The sequence below is a fragment of the Myxine glutinosa genome, chromosome 2 (genome assembly GCF_964187855.1).
Source record: "Myxine glutinosa chromosome 2, kmMyxGlut1.1, whole genome shotgun sequence".
NCBI lineage: Eukaryota > Metazoa > Chordata > Myxini > Myxiniformes > Myxinidae > Myxine > Myxine glutinosa.
The window spans coordinates 239,326,750-239,351,962 of NC_136262.1; the positions used below are offsets into that span (position 1 = coordinate 239,326,750).

At 41.8% G+C, this 25,213-nt stretch overlaps 1 protein-coding gene across 1 annotated transcript; it reads left to right on the forward strand.

Moving 5' to 3' along the window:
- Positions 1–1,211: 1,211 nt before the first annotated feature.
- NDUFA10 (NADH:ubiquinone oxidoreductase subunit A10) lies at positions 1,212–24,374 on the forward strand. The gene is made up of 10 exons (XM_068106053.2): positions 1,212–1,429; positions 8,691–8,859; positions 10,478–10,693; positions 14,346–14,432; positions 18,815–18,936; positions 19,861–19,940; positions 22,062–22,116; positions 22,804–22,889; positions 23,708–23,816; positions 24,101–24,374. Exons 1-10 carry the CDS (start codon positions 1,343–1,345, stop codon positions 24,161–24,163), a joined length of 1,074 nt encoding a protein of 357 aa, XP_067962154.1. The 5' UTR covers positions 1,212–1,342; the 3' UTR covers positions 24,164–24,374.
- The last annotated feature ends 839 nt before the right edge of the window (positions 24,375–25,213 follow it).

A 25,213-nucleotide genomic window follows, 5' to 3' on the forward strand; every position in this document is an offset into this window, starting at 1 on the left:
TGGACGTACATCAGCTTTCAAGATAATCAACCCTATTGCAGACTTGACATGATGTACTGTCTGCACGAAGCCAGCAGTGAAGTACGGACGGGCCTCCAGTGTAAGCTATAAGTTGTTGCTGTATAGAAGTTGTATAGCTGTTGCTATAAGCTGCCCGCCCACTGCACTTGCATGGCTGGGTAAGTTTAAATATAAACTATTACTTTTAACTTCAGTTAGTATTTTCATTACATCACAGCTACTGAAAATATAAGTAAGTAACTGTTGTGTGTATCGCGCATGTATAAACATGTACACACGCATTGATTGCTACGCGTGTTTGCTTTCATCGGCCGTTCAGTTGTCAGGTGTCAGAGGGTGAAAGTACCCGGATGTACTTTCATACCTGGTGTGCTCGTGAGGTACATGTACACATCCGCGAACTGAACATCCGGCCAGGCCGTCGGGTCGTTGATCCAGGAACTTGCCGGTAACCGGTACGGACAAATTGCAAGGCCAATTGCCGATAATTTGGTCTCGTATCTCTCTTTAGCTACGCTTGGAAGATTGTCAAAATAGTTGTAAGACATGTTGATATAAGTTGCCAGTAGTATGTGACGAAAGTCGTAAGTTAAACCGTTGCAAAAACACAAAATCCAGCACTTTCCTGCGCAAGTCTGCAAACACAAAGCACACACACTGCAAGCGCGCGGCGTGATTGTTTTCATCGCTCTCGGGCACGTGACGCCGTTACTAAGCGGAAGTGATGGCACTCCGCCCCCACCCATTAACGTTCAGGAACCAATCCAGTTCGTATCGAGATCAGTGGTCATGGCCAAAAGCTCGACCAGCCTGTTATTTGAATAAACTTTTTGTTTATTTGACTTCTTGAACACTTAAAACCCCCAGTACAAGCTCTGAACAAGATTGCCCACCATTTCCTCCCAATAGCCCACAATATATTTGTCTGGCCCCTATAATCCCCGCACTTAACATTTCCTTTATCTCTTCCTCCACTATGTACGAAAGCCCCTCTTCCGACCACGCTATGCATACCTAATAAATAGATGGTCGCTTCGCCTTTGAAGGGATGTACCATCATAATTCTGGAAAGCGAGGATGGCTAATACTCCTTTCATAATACTCCTTTTTTGTAACTTGCCTAAAGAGAAATAAAATGATGTAAGTTATAAAATCTGAAGTATGTAGATGTCCTACATCTGTAAAATAATAACAATAATAAAAATACAAGGTTCTGTTTGGTGTTTTTTTTATGCCCCTGCCTTTGTACTTCCGGTGAATTTTCTCGCCGGTCAATGTGAATGTACATTGTACAGTGTGAATATACCGATCTTTTTCATTCATGGTGTCCCTTCCCTTGCTGAGGCCCGTCCTGTCGGCGGCGGCGGCCAGGTCTGCTTTATTCGGGACGATCTGCAGGCCGCAGGCGGTAAGATAGTAACTTTCCTTTGTGGAAACAGACGAACGTTTTTGACGATTTCAAGGTTATTGTATTTTTTTTAAATTTCCTCCAGTTGTTGTTTTTGTCCAGGTTCCCTCTCATATGCTGAGACTATTCAGGTAGTCATGTTGTTATGTGCAGTCAATCGATGTCGATTTTTATCATTGGGAAAAGTCGAACTGTTGTGTTGCAAGCACCTGCACTCGACCTCCCTTACCCAGGTGTCGACCTCCTTTACCCAGGTGTCCGTTCTCGGCGGCAGATGTTGTTGGTTGGGATCATCATTGTGTTGGCATTTAGAAATTCTGAAATTCTTTGTGCTGCTGGTGGCATCATTGCTGGGAGCGTGGCTGTGCCGCTGATGCAGTGCCCCCCTGTTACCAGTAAGTTGGAATTCATGTTGCTTATCTTGGAAGGATGACGGGCTGAGTCAACCCACCTGGTGTTATTTAACGGCAAGACAGTGGCTCAGACTCAAGACCCTAATATGTCAAAGTATCCTCCTTAACCGTTACCAGGCTTAAAGGGCGAAGGTAAGAAACAATAACCGTTGCTGCAGTAATAAATCGACAAAATACACAGGTAATGTTGCCAGTGAATTTGTCGATAAAATAACCCTTTTATTTTCATTTGCACAATTGACAATTAACTCCATACCCTGAGATTATATATTATTAGTCCTGTACCCGGAGGAAACTATAGGTTTGCTCTCTGTCCATCCATCCGTCCGTCCCACCTTCCTTCCGTCCCACCTTCCATCCGTCCCACCTTCCGTCCGTCCCACCTTCCTTCCGTCCCACCTTCCTTCCGTGTCCCCTTCCATCCTACTTTCTGTCCGTCCGTCCCACCTTCCATCCCACCCTCTGGCCATCCGTCCCACCTTCCGTCCGTCCCACCTGTAGTTGTCTGAACTTTTTTCCATACCCTTTGACACATTCAAACTGAAACGTGGTAATGTAAATGGCTTCATTATGATAAGTTACAAACCAAGTTCAATTTTCAGGGCGTTTGCCAGTTTTTCACGGAGATATTCCCTTTTTGCTTGAAACAAGAACATTCATTGGGACCGGTAGTAGAGGACATATGTTGCAAAGCAATTCTCCCTCTTATGGATCATCGGGCTTTTGGAAATTGCGGTAAAACAACTATAGAGGGGTTTCAGTACCCATGATGCACTGCACTGGCACCATATTGGTTGCAAAGCTAAACAAGTGAGAAAAGGAAAAGGTCAAAGGTATCAAGTCCGAATAAGTAACTATGCAAATTAATTAGTGTAACCTTCCATTGCCATAAGTCAGAATAACGAGATAGACGTGCTACATTGTCGAGCTATTGATGCTATCGTTGCCAGGGAAGCAAGCATAACCAACATGGTGACCCACATGGCATTATGGGATAGCTCTGAAAACCCTCTATGACCATATGTTTCCGTGTCGATGATACGCCATCAATTCCACCCAATTGAAGCTCTTTGGTGAATAGTAAAGTTTGAATTAATTAAATTAATGCAGTGCAATAACTAATAAAAGATTGTTCGGTCCATCTACCGAGTCTAACTCGGCGCTGAGGTTCCTGTTTTAACAGGAGCTTCCGACATGAATATATATATTCAGCAGCAGGAGACGACCACGATGTCCAGCACAGCCGTGTTGGAGAGCAAAAGCGATGATTATAGCGACGCAGATGAAGCAGCTGTTCCACCGGCTGAGAACATGCCACGCACCCGTAAGCGCAAGAAGACTGGCACCACAACCTTCATTCCACCTGACATCCTCAGCCGGCCGAGTCTCGTGTCACTGGCTACGCGTATATGAAGGCAGTTGAGTATGACCGCTCTAAGCAGCCGAATCTTCGCTGCTGCAAGCGCAAGCTGGACACAGACCAGGACTAGGACTCTAGGAGGCTCGAGAATAACAATAAAAAAGTTCAATGTTGTTCTTAAATACAATTTCTTGTGTTTTTATTTTCAGACATGTTGTTCTCAAAAACAATTTCTTGCATTTTTATGTCAACCTTGTCAAGTTGTCAAGGAATTGGAGTTCAGAAAACACCCAAAAATGCAAATTTTCAAAAATTTCACATGCTGTGTTGCACCTCTAAATATCAATGTATTTTCCCAAAACCTTGCAGAAGTCATTTTTATGTGCATTCAAACGAAATGCAACCCCAGACAGTTCGATATGTTGATGTTAAAATTTTGCCTTGCATTCTGATGCACCCTACCCCGTGTCTCCACGACCAATGACGAATCTTGGGGTGTGGCCTGCTGGTTACGATCCTTTGGAGGCGGGGTTTAGTTGTCGATTGGGAATGTTTGGGGTTCTGTTGGCAGTTATGTCGGTTATGGTTGGTTAATGGATGGTTTTATGGCCGGCCTTGTTGTAATTGTAAAAAAAAAAAAACACGTATGGGAAAGCCACTGAGGGCAATCAGACGGGGAAAACTAATCTTAACCCTTATCTAATTACCATAGCTTCATCCCTTGTGTGAAGACATGTTAACGACCTGAGCTCCAGCTACTCTACTTAACACATTGAGATGTCTCCTACTCATCCACGGTCCATGCTATATCTATACGATCCTGCCTCCACTATGGTATTCCATCATCCACCCCCACAAACGTAACAATATGTACTTCCTTTCCTTTTCACTGTCCATGACTCATTCATACATTGCACCTCAAAATTCCAGATCATTAATCAGCTTCCACTTGGTTTGTATTGTCACATTTTTGTTTTCCAAGATCACCTCTTCCTGTCTGACCCCTTTTCCAATTCTAAACCATTGACTCTCACCAGAGTCTGTTCTTACTGTATCTTCTTTTCTGTGTCCAGGCTATCAGATGTATGAAGTGCTCATTTTTATTAGACATATTACTTTTATAAAAGAAATGCAGTGCTTATTTAAGGCCTGGTCTCGATGAGGACTGTACGTAGTGTGTTCAAAAAGTATCCGACCTTTGTTCATAAAAGATACTCGCATCCAGATAAAATATTTTTTATAATAATCTCGTTCAAAGTAGTCCCCTTGGGCTGCCACACACTTCTCCCAACGGTTCTGCCACTGTCGGAAGCAGCGCTGGAACGCCTCTTTTGCGATGGCGCGCAGCTGGTCCGTCGCATTCCGCATGATGTCTTCTCTGGAGTCGAAGAAGACGGTCAGCATGACTTTGACATTGCTGTGGACCTGCCTTGCTTTTTTTGGCCTCGGGGATGTTGGATGCTTCCATTGTGATGACTGCAACTTGGTTTCTGGATCGTACCCATAAACCCAGGACTCATCGCCAGTGATCACTGTGTTGAGGAAGCTGGGATCGCTGTTCACAGTCTCCAGCATGTCCTGTGCGATCTCCAAACGGAGTTGCTTCTGCTCAATCGTTAGCAGCTTAGGTACGAACTTCGCTGAGATTCTCCTGAAGCCCAAATCCTCCTTCATAATGGAATGAACGGTGTTGAATCTTGCGGATCGTTTCCACTTGGGAATCGCCAAGCTTTACACAAAATTTGATGCAGTAGCGTTGTTCAAGTTTTTCCGTCATTTTGTCAAAAACGAAAATCCGACGGCGCTCACTTACATGTCCTCACTCATCGGCGGTCTGCCGTCGAATGACAGCTTCTGCAGGTGGGAAAAAATTCACGTGTGCGCATTAGGATCGCCTACATACATGCACCAATCAATGCCTCCCTAGCTTCTTTTTTTTTACGCACGAAAAATAAAGGTCGGATACTTTTTGAACACAGTAGTATAGTGCGTGACTGGAGCCTTCAACATAAAAAAGGAAAAGAAAGTATTCACATCCATTGAACTTTTTCACATTTTGTTGTGTAACACAGAGGTGAATTGACATTTTTTGGGGCCCTGGGCACAAAATATATTTAGGACTAAAACGCCCCTCGAAAAGCACGAAAGTATGAAAATGCATTAATACATAGACTTCATTCAATGTTACATTGAGTTAATAAAGCATACACTAACTAGGGACATTAACTGGTCAGTTTTGCCAAACATACAATGCCTTCAGAAAGTATTTGCACCCTTTCACACATTTTGTTGTGTTTGAGCCTGAATTAAAAAATGGATTTAATTGAGATATTTTTTTGTCACTCATCTACGCATAACACCCCATAATGTCAAAGTGGAATTTTTTTTTAAAGAAATCTTTACAAAATAATTAAAAATGAAATGCAGAAATATCTAATTTGCACAAGTATTCAACCCCCTGAGTCAATACTTCATAGAAGCACCTTTGGCAGTGATTACGGCTTTGTGTCTTCTTGAGAATGTCTGTATCAGCTTTGTACATCTGGATTTGGGGGAGTTTCTCCCATTCTTCCTTGCAGATTTGTTTAAGTTCTGTCAAGTTGCTTGGGGAGCGTTGGTGAATAGCAATCTTCAAGTCTTTTCACAGATTCTCAATGCGATTCAAGTCTGGGCCTTGGCTGGGTCGGTCACTCGAGGACTTTGACGTTCTTGTTCTGAAGCCATTCCAGTGTTGCTTTGGTTGTATGCTTGGAGTCATTGTCCTGTTGGAACATAAATCTTCGCCTCGGTCTAAGGTCTTTTGCACTCTGAAGCAGGTTCTCTTCAAGGATTTGCCTGTACAGGTATTTGACTCCATTTATTGTTCCTTCTATCCTTACAAGTCTCCCAGTCCCTGCCACTGAAAAGTATTCCCATAGCATGACGCTGTCACCACCATGCTTCATGGTAAGGATGGTGTTAGATGGGTGATGAGCTGTGCTCGGTTTCTGCCAGGCATAGCGCTTTGCATTCAGGCTAAAGAGTTCAATTTTCGACTCGTCAAACCACAAAATATTTTGCCTCGTGTTCTCAATCTTTCACGCGCCTTTTTGCAAACTCCATGTGTGCTGTCCTGTGCCTTTTTCTCAGGAGTGGCTGCTGTCTGGCCACTCTCCCATAAAGCCGAGATTTATGAATTGCTACAGAGACTGTTATCTCTGTAGGTTGTTCCGGCAGGTTCTTCTAATCTCGGCCAAGGAACTCTGTAGTTCTGTCAGAGTGGTCATTGGGTTCTTGGACACCTCCCTGACCAAGGTCCTTCTTGCCCAGTTGCTCAGTTTGGTCAGATGGCCAAATTGGAAGAGTCTGGGTAGTTCCATGTTCTTTCCATTTTCTAATGATGGAGCTCATTGTGCTCTTGGGAACATTTAACACTCTAGAAATTGTTTTATACCCTTCCAACAGATCTGTGCCTCCTCACAATTCTATCGTGGAGTTATACAGACAGTTCCTTGGACTTCATGGTGGAGCTTCTGCTCTGACATGCACTGTCAACTGTGGGACCTTGTATAAAAAGGTGTGTTTCTTTCTAAATCATGTCCAATCAATTGATTTGGCCACTGGTAGAATCAAATCAAGTTGTAGAGACATCTCGAGTATGATCAAAGGAAATTGGATGTACCTGAGGTCAATTTGGAGTGGCATAGGAAAGGGGTTGAATACTTATTGACTTGACATTTCAGATTTTAATTTTTAATTGTTTTGTTAAAATTTCCAAAATAAAAAAAACAAACTCCACTTTGACATTATGGTGTATTATGCATAGATCAATGACAAAATATCTCCATTTAATCCATTTTAAATTCAAATGGTGTGTTTCAATTTCAAATTTTAAATTCAATTGAATGGAGAAGGTGGATCAGACTCGGCAACGGTTGCTAGAGTGAGATGTGCATGGAAGAAGTTTCGGGAACTGAGTGGCATGCTGATGAGGAGGGGAGTGTCGTTGAAGCTGAAGGGAAAGGTGTATGCTGCATGTGTGAGAAGTAATAACAATAATAATAATACATTTATTTTATATAGCGCTTTTAATTATGTTAGTGTTATGATTTATGGGAGCGAGACATGGGTAATGAACTTAGAACAGCAACGAAGGCTGGAAAGGGTGGAAATGCGAATGGTTCGGTGGATGTGCGGAGTATCGTTGAGAGAGAGGAAGACAAATGATGAATTGCGAAAGATGATGGGAATAGAGCCTGTGATTGATGCTGTGAAGAGGAACAGGTTGAGATGGTTTGGTCATGTGTTGAGGAAGGATGAAAGTGACTGGTTGAGACGAGTGATGGAAATGAATGTAAAAGGAAGTAGAGGACGGGGAAGACCGAGAAAGACTTGGCTAAAGATGGTGGAAGAAGAAATGTGGGCAAGGGGGTTAACAAGGAGAGATGCAGAAAATAGGGCAAAATGGAGAAGATTGTCATGGGGACCGCAAGGCTAACCCCCGCTCTCGCAGGGAAAATGGCCTTAAAATGCATGTTGTTGTTGTTGTTGTAATCCATTTTAAATTCAGGTTGTACTGCAACAAAACGTGAAAAGTCACAGGGTGTGAATACTTTCTGAAGGCATAGGAAGTCAGGTGCACATTCCCATTTCTCAGCACAATCCACATCGATTGTTGATCAACACAATCGAAAGCTTAGCTATAATCTATAAAATAGATACACCTCCTTTGATATTCCCTTGCTTTTTTCCATGATCCATCTCAGATTTGTGATTTGATCTCCAGTACCTGAAAGCTGCTTTTGTTTATCATCACATCAATGATTGTGATATTTAAACGGATTGCAATAAAAATCGGCTCTTAACTGCTTGGTTCTCTTTTTGAGTCGAATTAGTCAGTGTGATACATGGTTGCTGCTAATTTGGGTGTCCACCATTCTCTATATTTCTGTGGCACAGTGACACACGTGGCTCCGTGACATGCGCAGCGGCAACCTGTACACACGAGAATATAGATGAATGAATGAATGATCGTTTTAAGGCCATTTTCCCCGCTAGAGCGGGGGTTGGCCTTGTGGGCCACATGACAATCATGGTTCCCTGTTTGAGGCAATGTTTTTTTTTTATGGCCGGATGCCCTTCCTGACGCCAACGGCCAACCCTTGGTCGCCTCTTACGATGCGCAGGGATACGGTGTACCTATTCTAAACCGGGGTACACACCGTGATCATTCATCCCAGCAAGCTGGTACTCAATTTGCCGACCTCAGAAGGATGACAGGCTGAGTCAACCCCCCTGGCGTTAATTCAGCGATCGACCGGGATTCGAACCCAGGATCCTAGGATCCCAAGCCGGCACCCTAACCGCTAAGCCAACACCAGGCTAAACATTTTAGGAAGTAGAGGACGATATAGATAAACATACATTTTGTCAATTTATTAAATTTTTGTTTCAAGAATGAAAATAGAACACTATTTCATTTCCTCATGCGATTTACTTCCCACCCCAGGCTAACTTGCATTCAAGTAACAGAGCAAACCTGGAATATGGCTGGCTGGCATACCTCTTGGGAGAAAGATCAACCAAACGATTCAATAAGAAGAGCAAGATCATCACGATAGATGGGAACCTCAAATGTGGAAAAGGACTTCTTGGGAAGAACTTGGCACAACAGCTCGGTAGGTGATTTGTCGATGTACTACTAAAGTAATCCACATTTTCTCCATAGAGGTCTCATTGTACATCCAAGCCTAATGACTCCTTTTTTATTATGTAAATCTCTCCAAACAATGTATATAAAGCCACTCTAGGTAAGGGGCAAAAAAAAAAAAAAGGGTGAAGGTTAGAAAATAAGGATGAAGCAAAACCAAATAAAAACTATGATGGGCTTCCAGGCAAAATGGCTGCCATACCACATGACTGACGTCATCCATCATTTTCAATAAATTTTCCTCATCGGTAGTCGATCATATCTGTAAATACAAATATTTTTGTCCTTAAATCCAAGATGGCTACCATACCACATGACTGATGATGTCATCATTCAGAAACATTTTTTCTTCATGGGGAGTTGATCATACAGATGAAATTTCGTATTGATCCGTTCAGCAGTTCTGGAGAAAAAGATGTTTAAAGGTTTTTATTAAATCGAAGATGGTCACCATATCACGTGACTGATGATGTCATCGTTCAGAAACATTTTTCCTCATGGGGAGTTGATCATATGTATGTCATTTTGCATTGATCTGTTCGATCTAGAGAGGTACGTTGGATGGGTTTATTGAATATGAATGAATGATCGTTTTAAGGCCATTTTCCCCGCTGGAGCAGGGGTTAGCCTTGGTTTATTTATTGATATATATTTTTATTGATATATATTTATTGATATATATTTTTTGCTTAAATTCACGATGGCGGCCAAACCACATGACTGATGACGTCATAGTTTGCAATTATTTTCCCCCACCGGAATGTAAACGTGTTTCAAGTTTCGTATCGATCCAATAAGCGGTTTTGGAGAAGTAGATTTTATTTCTAAGTTTAAGAAGTAGATTTAGATTTTATTATTTATTTTTGGAGTAGATTTTATACGTTTATTTTTAAATCCAATATGGCCACCAAACCACGTTGCAGATGTCGTTTTTTGTTTTTTTTCCACAAACTTTTACCCCCATGGCTAGGCGGTCATATTTGTAAAATTTTGTGTTTATCCGTTCAGCGGTTCTGGAGCAGAAGATGTTTGAAGTTTATGATGTTACAGGCAATGGCAGCCAATGCAAGTCAAAATTGCAAAAACAAAATTCATGATGCACTAAGTTACATTGGCGTCTATAACGTGTTAAAGTTTCGTAGAGCTAGCTATAACAGTTTTCTCGGAATAGTCTCCACAAAACGTGTGAGAATAATAATCCTTGCAAGAACAATATAACCTTCCAGTAGGAATCTCAATGGAAGCCAAATAAATAATTTGGCTTTAATCACTGATCACGTCATGCAAGATAATTTTGTTGAACTTCCTCTTTGGTGAATTTGTGGGGATTATGTTTTATTTTCATAAAGCAACTGCCATGTGGAAAAACACAAGAGCTACCCTTTATCACAAGAGCTACCCTTTATCACAAGAGCTACCCTTTATCACAAGTTTGTAATGGGAAATATGTGAATGAGACGGGTATGGTTTTGAGCTGTGATCATTTTGGATTTTTCCGTTTGAGCACTCTACTCTACTCTTTTAGCACTCACATCTCTGATTGTAAAATGGATGGTAGTGGCAACTGTGTTCCATGTTTTTGGCAGGTATGCTGTATCTACCAGAACCAGATGTGCATTATTGGGATTACAAAACCGGTGATGGCTCACTGCTGGACCCACGATTCAATGGATCTTGCAGCCTTGAGAAGTTCCACGCAGATCCCAAGAGTCCGGATGGAAATTCTTTTCGTCTGCAGATGTGGATGTACCATGTGCGAATAATGCAGTACTCAGACGCTCTGCAGCACCTGCTCAGCACTGGTAAGGTCCCATTCTGGTTCATAAATTACCCCACGCGTGTGAATCGAAAAGCAGGTTTAAGCAATTGGTTCATTTTCTGTCTGTCTCTCTGTCTACATATGTCAGTTTATGATCGAGGAATTTAATTTCAATTGAATATTATATTTTGAACACGAATCGGAGCATGATTGGGAAAAATAACCTGCAGTTTAGCAGTTCCATGCCTCTAAATTCGGCCCGATCGCACATGTGCAGAGAGGAGTGAGATCATTTTTATACTTAGGCTATGAGCCAAGGGGGTTGTTCGGTACCATACAGATGGAGTAAGGCTCATTGTGATTTTTAGCAAGATATATGTCCCTAGATATGAAAAAAAGTGATAGCAGTGTATAACTCTCGGCCATCTCTGTGTTATCACCCGAAATATTATTATACGCCTGCTTCGCTTCGCCAAAAAATGTGATATTTGCTAAAATTGGAATAAATATATGTTTTTAAGGACCACAGAGTGCCAATAATTTGCATACTGGATGCCATCTAATATAGTAATAGAAAATAGAACATTTGTGGGGGTTATTTATCAAAATATTGATATAATGACAAAAAATATGTTAAATTTCTTGTGAATGATACAATGTCTTCCAGTTGGCACTTCGGCCTCATCTCTGGTTTGTTCTTCCATTGCGATTGTACTAGCAATACTGGGCAAGCACTAACACCACCACCACCACCACATTACCTGGAATGACAAAAGGAAATAACAATTTAGTTGGGTAATACAGATGCAAATACAGTAATGTTTAACCCTTTAGCACCTATAATATCAAAATTAGGGGGTATGGTTGAACATATTTTGAACTTTACCAAAATATGTGCCCCAAACAACCACCATATTACAAAGTAATGATATATTCCAATGCAGTGGTTCCTTGCGAAGATTTTGAGGGGTCAAATGTTACTCTGGGAGTTTTCATTTTTGAAATATTGACAAAAATGTACAATGTGAATTCTGAACTCGAAGCGATTTCGACCACTTTTTCACTAAATTTAACATATTTTTTGTCATTATATCAAAAATTTGATAAATAACCCCCACAAATGTTCTATATTTCTATTACTATATTAGTTGGCATCCAGTATGCAAATTATTGGCACTCTGTGGTCCTTAAAAACATATTTATTCCAATTTTAGCAAATATCACATTTTTTGGCAAAGCGAAGCGGGCGTATAATAATATTTCGGGTGATAACACAGAGATGGCCGAGAGTTATACACTGCTATCACTTTTTTTTCATATCTAGGGACATATATCTTGCTAAAAATCACAATGAGCCTTACTCCATCTGTATGGTACCGACCGGCCAATTTGGGGGGTCTGGCTCATAGCCTAACTGTGTCTGGCAATCAAACAAAATTGAAAATCATTCAATTCCAAACAGGAAATTTGCTGTTTTTAAGGACACAGACAATAGGCACGAAGAACTAATGTAACGTGTCAAATAAGGTGGTGTAAAAGACGTTGCATCAACAGCGGTAAACGTTTTTTGTTTTTTTCAACAACCATTAAAATATTTATTTGAATTTAAATTAAATTGTTTACTTGAACACTGCACAACACAAATCAACCTTTTGGCACTTTAAAAACCCTTACATTTAGCAGTATTTGGACAAAACATTACAGCATTTTACCTCATATTGACCAATCAAATTTGCTGCTCGCAGACCCCACCCTTGTCTTTCTTTCTCAAGACTATGCAGGGTAAGGTGTTCTATGAACTCTGTAGTTTTTATGCCTCCTCCCCCGAAGGTGTTCGGAAGCATTATGTTTTTGGGTTGTCCGTCCGTACGGGCTAAACCTCGTTTTTCTCAGCAACCACATGTCCAATTGAGGCTAAACTGTCAGGGTAGGAGTGACACCCATGCAGAATGTTTTTTTTTTTTTTTTTTTTTTTTTTTGTATACAAGGTCGAGGCTCGTGAAAGAGCGAACATTAATCACACAGAAAGACAAACCGACACATAAAACATATAACATAGGGAGCGGTAGACAAGATGGGGAGAGAGGGGGAAGGACACAAACACAACATTTGAGAGCAGGGACCGAGAGACATGGAGACATCGAGAGATCTGAGAGAGGGCGAGGGCTTTGGGGGGGGGGGGGCGTGGGAAGGGGGCGGTGGGAGAGGTATAAAACATATGGACACTGCCAGGACTTCCAGGAAAGAAGTTGGAATTTCAAACAAGGTGGATCTGGGGTGAATTAGCGGGGGTAGAAAAGATCAAGGTTTTGGATGGGGGAAGATAAGAGATGGTGGTGAACAGCTGTTTTAAAGACCTGGAGGGAGGAGTGGGATTGAAGGGAGTGAGGGAGTTTGTTCCAGAGGCGGGAGAAAAGAGGAATGAAAGAGTGAAGGTGAGCAGAGAGCCGAGATTTCGGCAGTTTAACCATCAGAGGGTTGCTGGCAGATCTTGTGCGACCTGTAGGAATATTTGGGGGACAGAGCACAGAGAGAGCTGGGGGTGCAAGGCCGGAGAGGAGTCGGTAGAAGACAGGTCCTTAAAAGTTTTTATCATAATTGTGATGTAATCGGTCACGTGGTATGGCAGCCATCTTAGAATAAACAACTAATTAAAAAAATAATTTCTCGGAAACCGCTGAATGGAACAATTTGAAACTTGGCACAGTCAAGTACTCCCAATGGGGAACAAAAGCATGATAATGATGACATCATAGGTGAAGTGGTGTACCAGCCAAAAATGTTTTAATCAAATTCCTTATCCTAAAAATCTGAAATTCCATGCACATGATCTGACGCATTTGTATTGAATATTAAATTTATGACATCATAGGTCACATGGTTTGGCAGCCATATTGGATTTAACCTAAAACCTGAAAAAAACATCTTCTCCCAAACCACCAAATCGATGGACTCTAAACTTTACATGTGTCATTGACTAGGCATGGAGATTAAAAGATGATCACGGAAACATCATTGGTCACATGGTGTGGCAGCCATATTGGATTGAAGAAAATTTTTAAATAATTATATCTCTGAAACCGCTTACCCTATCGATGCAAAATTTAACAAATATCATCTAACACCACTATTGCATATAGTTTGAAAACGATGACATCATAGGTCACGTGGTTTGGCAGCCATCTTGGATAGAAAAACTAACCTTATCCGATCAACACAAATCTTCACAAATGTGATCCCCTACCCATACATATGCAGAGTGTACATTTTGTTACTCTAGTTTAAGGTCAGATGTCATGTGGTGTGCCAGCCATATTAGCTTGAAAGCCGATATTTTAAAAAAAACCTTCTCTGAAACCGTTTCACCGATCAATGTGAAACCTGTCATGGCTGGTGAATATGTGATACTTGAAAACAGCTGAAGAGATTTAAATCAAACGTGTTTATTTTTAGGACAGTGAACGAGGGCATCTACCCATTGTGGGACTATGCGTAGACATATTGGCAACAGTCTCATTGCTCTACTTTGTTGGTGTTGTTGCTGTTCCTCCCAAAACAATAAATCGACTTAATTTGGTTCCTTTCTCTCATGCCAATGTTTTAATTTTTTGGGGTGGATTACACTGATTGCCACAGTATATTGATGGTATTAATGACTTGTTTCTAACCTTTATGCATTCTTCATTCCTACGAAGGTCAGGGAGTTGTTCTTGAACGTTCTCCTTTCAGCGACTTTGTGTTCTTGGAGGCGATGTACAAGCAAAGATACATCGGGAAAGAATGTGCGTACAATAGCTTACCCGGTATTTTTCATGCCGATTCAACATTTTTGCGATTTTCTTTTTGTAATTGCCTCTGATGGCAAAGGAAGGAAGCTTGCGAGACATTTGGAGTCTATTCAAGCTCTTTCTTAATGTGACTGCCAACCTTAATATAACGATATTGCGGGTTTTATCAAAACTTTAATTTGCAGAGTAGGAACAAATTGTAAACGACAGAGAAGAAAAAGGTTAACTTCATTGCAGGTCATTCTGCTGAATGCAAATTGCTGCTTGTGCATGTACAGGGTCCGTCAGGGAGGTGTGACGATTTTCAGAAAACTCGTACACAGTTATTTTTAGTCGAAATTCAATTTTTATTTTTTTTAAAGACGACATATATAATGCCATGTAATACACTGTAACAAAGACATTTTTAAAAATGTAATTCATGTTTGAAAAATGACATCATCTAAATGGCGGCCGTTCTTGTCCAAGCATTCTTGCAGATGCGTGGAAAAGTTCCAGCATTTCTCAGCACAGCAGCATCCCTCAGCAGTTCCAGCATTCTTTCTGCGAACGTAAACCGCCGTACGAAATCATTCTGCTGCAGTTCTTGAACCACCATAATTTTGTACGCGTGATAATGAAGGTCCAAGTGCAAAATTCGACGAACTGATCTGTCTGACATCCGTAGAGCGCGAGCGTGCCGTACCGCTGACCGACGCGGGCTGGCCTCCACAGCTTGTCGAACCCTTTCGATGTTTTCCGGGGTCCTAACGGTTCGATCACCTCCCCGAGCTGCTCCCGGCCTCACAGATCCAGTTGTCCTGAAGTTTTTTACCCACTTCAATATTGTGTTTCGAGACGGAACGGCGCCACGTCGACCAACATTGAAGTGAGTACGAAATCTGCGATGTGTAAGCACCACCGAACTACCCGTTTGAATAAACGTCTCAACAACAAAGACGCGATGTTCAATCGTCTACAGCTCCATGGCTACTGAAATGGCGCCTAACAACGATTAACCAACAGCCATCACGCATGCGCTGGACCCCCCACTTGCATTGTTATACCCAATTCAAACATGAATTACATTTTTTTAAATGTCTTTGTTACAGTGTATTAAATGGCATTATATATGTAGTCTTTAAAAAAAAAAAAATTGAAATTCGACTAAAAATAACTGTGTACGAGTTTTCTGAAAATCGTCACACCTCCCAGCCGGACCCTGTATATATAGGTTTTGCTCATGCGTCATGGATTTACTGAAGTGGAGGCATGGCTGAGGTTGTGGACCCACTATTTGGATAGGTTCTGGAAAACAAGAGTCAAAACCTTGATGAAGAACTCAGCCCGACTAATGATCTGGATAGTCGTGAAATTGGTCAATCGCTTACATATTATTAAAGTTATTACTTCAGGCATATAACTATTTTGAGGTGTGTGATTAAAATGAAGTTAAGCAGGGGAAGTTGTAGAATTTGTATCATTGACGAAAGCCTTTAAATGTTATTAAACATTATGATTAGCTGTTCCCATTCAACAAACGACTACAATTATTGTGAAGAACAGCTTTATGGAAAAAAGGAGAATGGCTTGGTGGTATTTTCAAGTACGGTACTTGTAAAATGTTTTTGTTTTTTCCTCCTCTACCCCCAAAATACTCCAAGTCTGCAGATTGCAGCAACAGACGATGCATTTAGGTCGTACAACTATGCCATGTAATGTGAATTACATTACGTTACATAGTAGTGTTGAAAGGAATGCTTGGAGGTACACACACTCACCTCAAAGCTGGCTATCCTGGGTTTGAATCTCGGCGCAGCTCTCTGTCATCCCAGTGTCTCATCAATAAGTGTGCTGTCCCTTGGATAGACGTTAACCTCTTCCAAATCCTGGTGGTGTTTGGTCAAATCTGTTTCTGGTGTTTGTTCCCCTTCCATCCCCTCCCTTACCTCAAACGTCTACACAGTTGACACCACACATGAAAAAGCTGAATGCCTCAACTCTGTGTTTGCCTCAAAATATTGTGTCCCAAACCATCTCTCTCTGTACCCACCCATACTCAGCTGCTCTTGGACTCTGTGTCCTTCTCTCCTGACAAGATGGAGAAGTTTCTGTCAAACCTCTATTCTGATTCTGCAACTGTACGGCATCAGCCCACGAGTCCTAAAATCCTGCTCTGTAGCTCTTTCACACCCTCTCTCTGATCTCTTCACCTTCTCTTTTGCTCAAGGTCATCTACCATCTGCTTGGAAATCAGCCAACATTACCGCTTTACGTAAGAAATGTGCAAAAACAGATCCTTGCAACTACAGACCAATCAGCCTGCTCCCAATCTTCAGCAAGGTCATGGAATCCATCATCGCTTCTCATATTAAATCCTTCCTCTTCTCCAATGGCTTTATTTCAGGATCATCAATTTGGATTCAGACCAGGTCATTCTACTCTGGACATGCTGCTTCTGCTGTCTCAACAATGGATGGAGGCCCTCAACGCCAAACAGGAAATCAGAGCTGTCTCCCTTGACATATCTCGTGCCTTCAATACGGTCTGGCACTCCGCTCCTGCTCTGCTCATCAAACTCTCATCCTATAGTATCCATGGAAATCTCTACACATAGCTTGCGGACCTCTTTTCCGGTCGCAGTCAACATGTGGCCCTGAATGGATTTCTCTCATCTCCCCTTCCTGTTCAGGCTGGAGTTTCTCAAGACAGTGTTCTGGGCCCTGTGCTTTTTCTGGTCTTCATCAATGATCTTTCCGACTCTCTGGAAAATCCGCTCTATCTCTTTGCTGATGACTCCACTCTCTGCCGCTCCTTATCTCAACCCTCAGATTGGCAGGCAGCAGCCTCTTCACTTTCTCTGGACAAAATCACAAACTGGTAAAACAAGTCTTGTCACAAACTCTTCCCCTCCCCCCTTCCCATGCCATGCCTCCTCCCCCCCAAGCCCTCTCTCTCCCACAGATCTCCTGATGTCCCTGCTTTCCATCTTGTTCTCCCGCTCCCTTTTATAATGTTTTATGTGTCAGTTTGTCTTTTTTGTGATCAATGTTAGCTCTCACACGAGCCTCGACCTTGTATACAAAAAAAAAATGAAAAAACAAGTGGAACATGTCTTTCAATCTTGAAAAATATCACACTCTCACTATGTCTCTCCGAAAAGACCGTCTGGAAAACCGTCCCATCTACTTTCTCAACAATCCTCTCCAAGAAGTTCTGTCACTCAAGCTTTTGGGTCTCACTATCTGCCATGATCTCTCCTGGGAAAACCACATTTCCAAGCTGTCCTCCAAAGCCAGTCGCCGACTGGGCATCGTGCGAAGTCCTTCCTTGGCACACCTGAGCTCCAAACCACATTCAAGGCTTTCATCCTTAGCTCAATGGAATACTGCTCTCCACTCTGGGCTGGTGCTCCTGCTTCACACCAAGCATGGCTTCACGCTGTGGAAACGCTTTCAGGATCATTGGTATCTCCCACGATGAAGCTGATTCTGAGGGCCTTTCACTCTTTCACTGCAGGCCGGTAGGTGGTCTTTCTATCTTCAACTGACTCCTCTCTGGCCTAGCTCCTCCAGCTCTGTCTGTGCTGTGTTCCCGAAATATTCCTGCAGGATGCACAAGATCTGCCAGCAACCCTCTTCTGGTAAAACTGCCAAAATCAAGACTCTCTGCTCACCTTCACTCTTTCATTCCTCTTTTTTCCCACCTCTGGAACAAACTCCCACACTCTCTTCAATCCCATTCCTCCCTCCAGGTCTTTAAAACAGCTGTTCACCACCTCCACCCCACCCACAGCCCTCTCCCTTTGAACAGATCTCACGATGTCCCTGTTCTCTACTGTTGTGCTTGTGTGCTTCCCTCTCTCTCTCCATCTTGTCTCCCCCTCCCCTTATTATTCCATTGAGCTGCGGATGAAAGCTTTATGTGGTGAGGAGCTCAGAAGTGCCCAGAAAGGATTTCGCTGAACGGAGGATGCCCAGTCGGCAACTGGCTTTGGAGGCCAGCTTGGAAATGTGGTTTTCCCAGGAAAGATCATGGCAGATAGTGAGACCATGATGATATGATATGGAGTTGATAAAAATGCTTTGTCAATGTGTGTGGGAAGATAGTGAGACCCAAAAGCTTGAGTGACAGAACTTCTTTGTTTAGTGACAACTATTTGTTGTGATGGTTTTCATACCTCTGCAGGTGAGGCATTAATTTGGTAACGTCGTGTTAGCTAACGGTTAATTTTGCTGTTTTCATGTTGCTGAGCACAGCCGACTAACGTGAAATGTACAGAAATCGACTAACGAGTTGTTTTCCTACGTTTGGTGTGTTGTGAATGCAGATGTGTGAAAAATGTTTTCTGACCTTTCAACAACACTTGTAATCCCTCGACCTGAACTTTTCTGTAGGTGTGGCTTACTACACGGAGATCAAACGGATCAGCATCGACGAGTTTTTGCCTCCACACCTAGTCATCTACATTGACGTGCCAGTGCCAGAATTGCAAAATCGTCTGAAGCAGCATGGGAAGGTTAGGCACGATGGTCTTTGAGGTCCTTGGTTTCTCATGTATTTTGTTTCTGAATATTTTTATTTTCATAATTTTCGATGTCTGGTTAGCTTGTTTGATCTCCTCATTGAACATATAGCTCATTCTGCTGGGAAGCCCGATATATATCTCCTGCTGTGTTGATTTGGCCATCTCTACTCAAGTCCTTCTAATTCGTTAAGTATACTGATGTCTCCCATTGGGAGGCTAACCCCCGCTCGAGCAGGGAAAATGGTCTTAAAATGCATGTTGTGTTTGTTGTATACTGATGTCTCCCATTGCCTGTGTCCTCCACATAATAGTAGTGCAAGCTTTACCAGCTAGAACATAGAATGGATAAGGACATGCATAAGAAAAGGAACAGCAGAAAGAGAAGGGAGAAATGACGACAGTATGGCTGAGAGAAAATATAGATTGAGCCGGACAACAAAGATTTTGTCATGTGCAATGGCTAAAGCTAAGGATTTCCATACCTTTTGAACTAGGTACACAGGGAGTTTCTCCGGGGGGTACACAGGGAGTCCATCGACCAACCAGACAAGTAGGGGAGAACGCAAGGGGTGGACAACGTGGATGCAGAAGCAAATTTTAGAGGGGATAGAGGGTGGCTTAACGGGTGTAGAAAAGGTCATGGTTTTGGATTGGAGACTGAGATGGTGATGAACACCTGTCTTGAAGACCTGGAAGGAAGGGTGAGATTGAAGGGAATGTGGAAGTTTGTTCCACAGACAGGAGAAGAAAAAAAAAGAGCAACAAATGAGTGGAGGTGAGCAGTGACTCTTTATTTTGGGAGTTTCACTAGAAGGGTGGACTGTGTGCATTAAGCATTATGTATATGTCAATTCTGATAAGTTTATTTATTTAATTAACTGTGCATTGATTTTTATACTGCAATCTTAATTCCAGCCTCATGAACAGAATATCTCGAGCAGTTACTTGGAAGACATCGAGCAAGCCTATAAGCAGCAGTTTCTTCCAAAAATGAGGTAAACTATCGTTTTTTTGTTTTTGTTTTTTTTACACACTTTTATTTAACTTCATCTGAACTTTGTTTGTTTGTCCCGTTTCAAATCTTTGAGCCATTCATTTTCGTGGTACCATACGTCAGAGAGAGCTGAAATTTGGCCCACGGTCCTCTTTTCTGGTACATTTTCATCTATCAAAATTTAATAAAAATTTTTTAAAATGTTTAAAACTTAAAAACAAAAAGTGTGTAGCCCCAAAACATGTTTTTTCATTTAGTTACATTTTTAACAACAGGAGATTGCCATTAAGCACCAAAATTGCAGAATTCACCAAATTGTGTGTTGTTCCACCTGGAGTTGAATGACGGGAGCAATAGGGATGCAGCTAATTCAAGAAGATGGTCATGTGGTGTTGGAAACTAATGTTGCTGGAGATGTAAAATTCAATGGACTGCAAGAAAAACAAACAAATTGGTGCTTGAAGAAACTAGAACGTCACTCGGTAGGGCACATACCTCTGCCAGACTGAACTGTTGATGTTTTGTATCTCACTGATAGGCCAGATCTGCATCTGGATCTAAATCAAAATCTAATCAGCTTGTTCTTGTCACCTACCCAACTCATCTACCAAGATTTGTCACAACTCGTCCACAACTTTTTGAAATATCATTCTTTGTACATCAGTTTTGACTCCATCCCTCAATGGTGAAGAAGTACTGAAAAATTTAAAAAAATCGCATCCGGATTCGGATCTTTACCAAATTAAAATCAATTCGTCCTTGTCAAACACCCAACCTGTCCACCAAGTTTCATCTGAATCCGTTCATAACCTTTTGAGATATCGTGCTATATATCATGTTTGGCCCTCTCTTTCAATCTTGAAGAATCACTCACATCTGTCTCTCTCTCCTAGATTCTGTGGAATCAAAAGACAAAAAATCTAAAGCAGGCATCCTGTACATTCTTATCCAAAACAAGAAGAGGGAGAATTGCTTTGCAATACATGTCCCCTCCCAAGTTTCAGTTCAATATCGGTAAACACATCCCTTTATTTAGGCAGTGTATAATGCCGTGTCTAGTGCAGAAATTGATTAAAAAAATAACCCGATGTACATACATGAAGCAAAAACGTGTACCGCTTATGTGGATATATAATACTGGTTATATACCTGGGATCATTCCAATTTCACTGGGCCATGGACTAACACCAGGCCTGGGGCCTGCAGATCTGTGCTGCTTCATTAGGGTGGAGCCAGGCAATCTGTCCAGCCAATGGGTGCAAAGCAGTGGGGTGGAGTCAGGGCAGCTGAAAACTGACCCATGTATAATATGTGATATTTTCTAAGTCCAAAAAGGGCAAAACTCCATGGAAAATTGGGGAAACGCCCCAAAACTCGTACTTATTCCGTAACTTATCATAATAAAGCCTTGTACCAAGTTTCAGTTGAATATGTTAAAGGGTAAGGGTGGGAAGTCTGGAAAACCACAGGTGGAATGGACAGACAGACGGAGAGCAAACCTATTGTCCCCTCTGGTGAAACCAGTAGGGGACTAAAGGTCTGCAATCCTCTTACTTGTAGGTTCCTGTTTCCTCCACTCCTCTTTTTCTGTTTGTTCATTGCCTTGCTACAGCCTGGTATTGGCCTAACGGTTAAAGTGGCTGGTTTAAGATCTCAGGGTCTTGAGTTTGAGTGCTGTTGAAATAACACCAGGTGGGTCGACTCAGCCTGTCATCCTTTCGAGATCGGCAAAATGAGTACCAGCTTAACGGATACAGGAGCACAGCATCAGCGGCATAGCCGCGCTTCCAGCAAATGATGCAACCAGCAGCCACAGGCTGCATATGAAACATTATCTTGCTTGTTGCATCCGTCTGTTGTTCTACTGCGCCCAACATCGGTTTGTTGTCTTTCTTACCTTCTTGACACCTCGTCCATGAACTTCGATCATGTATAATAAGTATTTTTAAAATTGACGTCTGATAACGGATAATTTGATAATGACAAGATGTGCCATGATGAGGTACAAGGTTCTGAACCTGGGATTTCACAATGTTGAGGCAAATGCTCAAACAACAAGACTAATGCAAAGTTAAATTTCAAATCAGAATGTCTTATTCACAGTCTTCTTTTCTCTTTGCAGTGAACATTGTGAATTACTGGAATACAATTTGAAACAAATCGAAGATATCGAGAAGGTAATAATGTGTTTGGTTGTACACACAGTTAATGGTTTATAGCCATATTGGCCAAGCAAATGGTTCAAAAAATTCCAAATCCAGTGACATTTCTAATCGGGTACTTTTATGTCTTGCTCCAGGATAAAGCGTACCTGAAGGTATTCTTCCATGTACAATGGCACAACCTTTGTCCCAATATTTTGCAAATTGTTCAAAAACCCTGTCGGGCAAATAAATTGTCAGGGTTAAAAAACTGTTTTGTGTTCTCATCTGAACCGATGGCTCACGATGCTTGCAACCCAGGTTTATATGCCATTTATTATATAGTTGTACATTTTCTCCGAAAGTATTTGTAATTCACATGAAAGTCCGCCGAAGTCTACTAATGTCTGTCCTGCATGTGATTTCTGTCCAAGCCCCACTAAGAGCCTTGGATCAATCCAAACAAAAGACATGATGTCCATGCCTTATAACGCAAGGATCCCAAGTTCAAATCTCATATAACTTGTACGTTGTTGATTCATCTTTGGTAATTTGTCAAAATGGCACCGTTTCCTAATGTCGTTGTCTAACGTTGTTGTCCTACATTTGGGCCAAAGTACCAGGCATCCACTGAATGTTGATGACGCATCATGTCGGCCATATGTTTCATGATGTTTTCATTCTTATAAACTTCTGCCTTTGCACCGTGTTCTTGATCCCCAGATCGAAGAGGATATCGAGTACCTTAAGTGGGATAAAGAACCTTGGGCGTCGCAGAATGACACATCTTTGCACCACCTGCGAATGTTGTGCGTAATCCTTTCATTTGCTGGAATTTAAAGGTCGTTCAAACCGGCATACCGTTAAGGCCCAGACGTTAAGTACAACAATATTGTTATTGTTTGATATGCAGATTTACATATAGCCAACATTTTATATATGCAGACATTCAGAGCCATCCTCCCCAAAATCTTACCCATCATTACAATAGACTGTACCGACGTCTCTAAATTGTATCTGAGCTGAGTACGGCCAAGTTCTCACTCTATGAATTTCCATAATTGTGGTTTCCGTTAGCTGCATGTCATTAAAAAATTGTACCGAGTCTTCTTCTTCTTCCGTATGTAGCACAATCCTGCTACTTGCCCCTATCGGTTAGGGCAGGAATTTTATAATTTGGCGAGGGTGCTGGCGATAGCTCACCTACTCTTCACGAATGACAGTGGGATATTTAACATCGACCAAGTAATAATGCGTCCCTCCGCATCCAGTTTAACGTCCCTCTGAGGGACGGCACACACATCAATGCCTTGGCCATCCTGCGAGGTACCAGGATGACAGTTTGTAGCTAGGCCTAGATTTGGAACCAGGATAAACGGCTTGGATGCGAGTGTGCGTACCTCAAGGCCATCCTGCCAGCCCCTATTGCACTGAGGTAGCACATATGTGTTCAGTGGGAATGGAACATTCAGTACTACGGATTAAAATACAATTACAGTACATTTAGGAAATTTATACCTACGTATTAATTGTCAATAAAATTGCTGTTCAATGAAGTGATTAAAAACTTTTTTTTAGGGACAAGGGTGGTGGCAGGAAGTATCTTTAAACTGTCTTTCATTTGCAGTGTGCAGAACAAGTTCCAAGTGGCAAATCTACTCGCAGTGCCACTGTTCATTCCTGAAGTGACCATTGGAGCGTTACAGACTCAAAGTGACTACTTTGATTACTTTAATGTAAGAGAACATGAAACTAACTAAACAACTTGATCACATTTTATACTAAGTTACAATAGTATGTTTGGTTAACACCGAATGATGTTGCAGCCACATTGAGTGCACAATTTTGTTTCGAACCGAAATCGGACACTCTTCATAATCGAGCATAATTCAATTGTTGTCGACCATCGGTCTTTTGTTGCTTTAATGGGATTTATGACCATTGTGCATTCATATTTGCTGTGTGTGTACAAAAAAACCCTTAAATTCTGGACTGACGTGAGCACGCGGTCTCTTTGCAGCTCCCAGGAAGAAAATTTGCCAAGGGGTTCAACGACGACGATAAACTCGTCTGGCTCAAGTGATCACTTTGCGTCGTCCTGTAAGCTAAACAGTTTTCCTCTTGGTTGTTTGTAAAATATCAATACGGCTGATTTACGAACGATGCCACGTAACACGAGTGTGCTGCATTCACAAGCGAAGGATTCGTTTGCATTGGGTTCGATCAATGTTGTGAACATTGTGTTCGACCAATGTTGTGATGTCATCCTAATAAAATAGCTCTTGTGGCAAATATATTGTTATTGCCTTCCATGTATATAAACTTTTACCCTTCCCATCGGTTGGTTTTCAGCACAAGTAATAACTATTTCCATCGGGTGTGAAATATGCTGTTCCCCTCCCTGCTTGAGGTCCTGCTTCTTCTTCACGTGACAGACACCTCTCATTTTAGTAATAGGAATACGCTTTCTCTCCGGGAGCGGAAAAAGGTGTCGATGCACGCTCCCTTCGGCAGGGGTCAGTAGTTAAACGACTTGCACTATTCTCCATATACTGGTGAAAATCACAAGTCGTCTCACCATTCTCACCGCAGGGAGGGTCGGCTCAGTGGAATTATTTTGTGCCAACGACCTGCCCGTGGGTACCCCGAGCTTGTATGCAAAAGTTGGTGGAGATTCGCCCAGTCATTCTCTATTTTATAATTATCAGACCTACGTACACGCATTCATAAATATAATTGCCTTCTTTCACTACTAGTACACCCACTCCTTACAGGAGCGGCAGGTGGGGTCATGTTATCCTCCATCTCTGGGGTATATATAGATTACAGTAGATCTAGGCTCAGGCCTCAAAAGAACGTCGGGCTTCCTCCCTTTCAGTTTAGTGTTAAACAGCAGTTAGCGACTGTTTGAAAAGGTAAACATGTATGCTTGTGGTTTATAAAAAATTTTTTTACTTCTGGTAGACTTGCCCCATGAAACACCACGATAAGCTATTTATAAGACGTTAACACTACATTTGTCCAAGGAGGGGAAAAAACCCTTTGGGGAGGGGGGGATATTCATTATTTGTGTTGTTTTGTAACAACATTAATATTATGTTATTATCATTTGTGTTGTGATTTATGCTCCGGT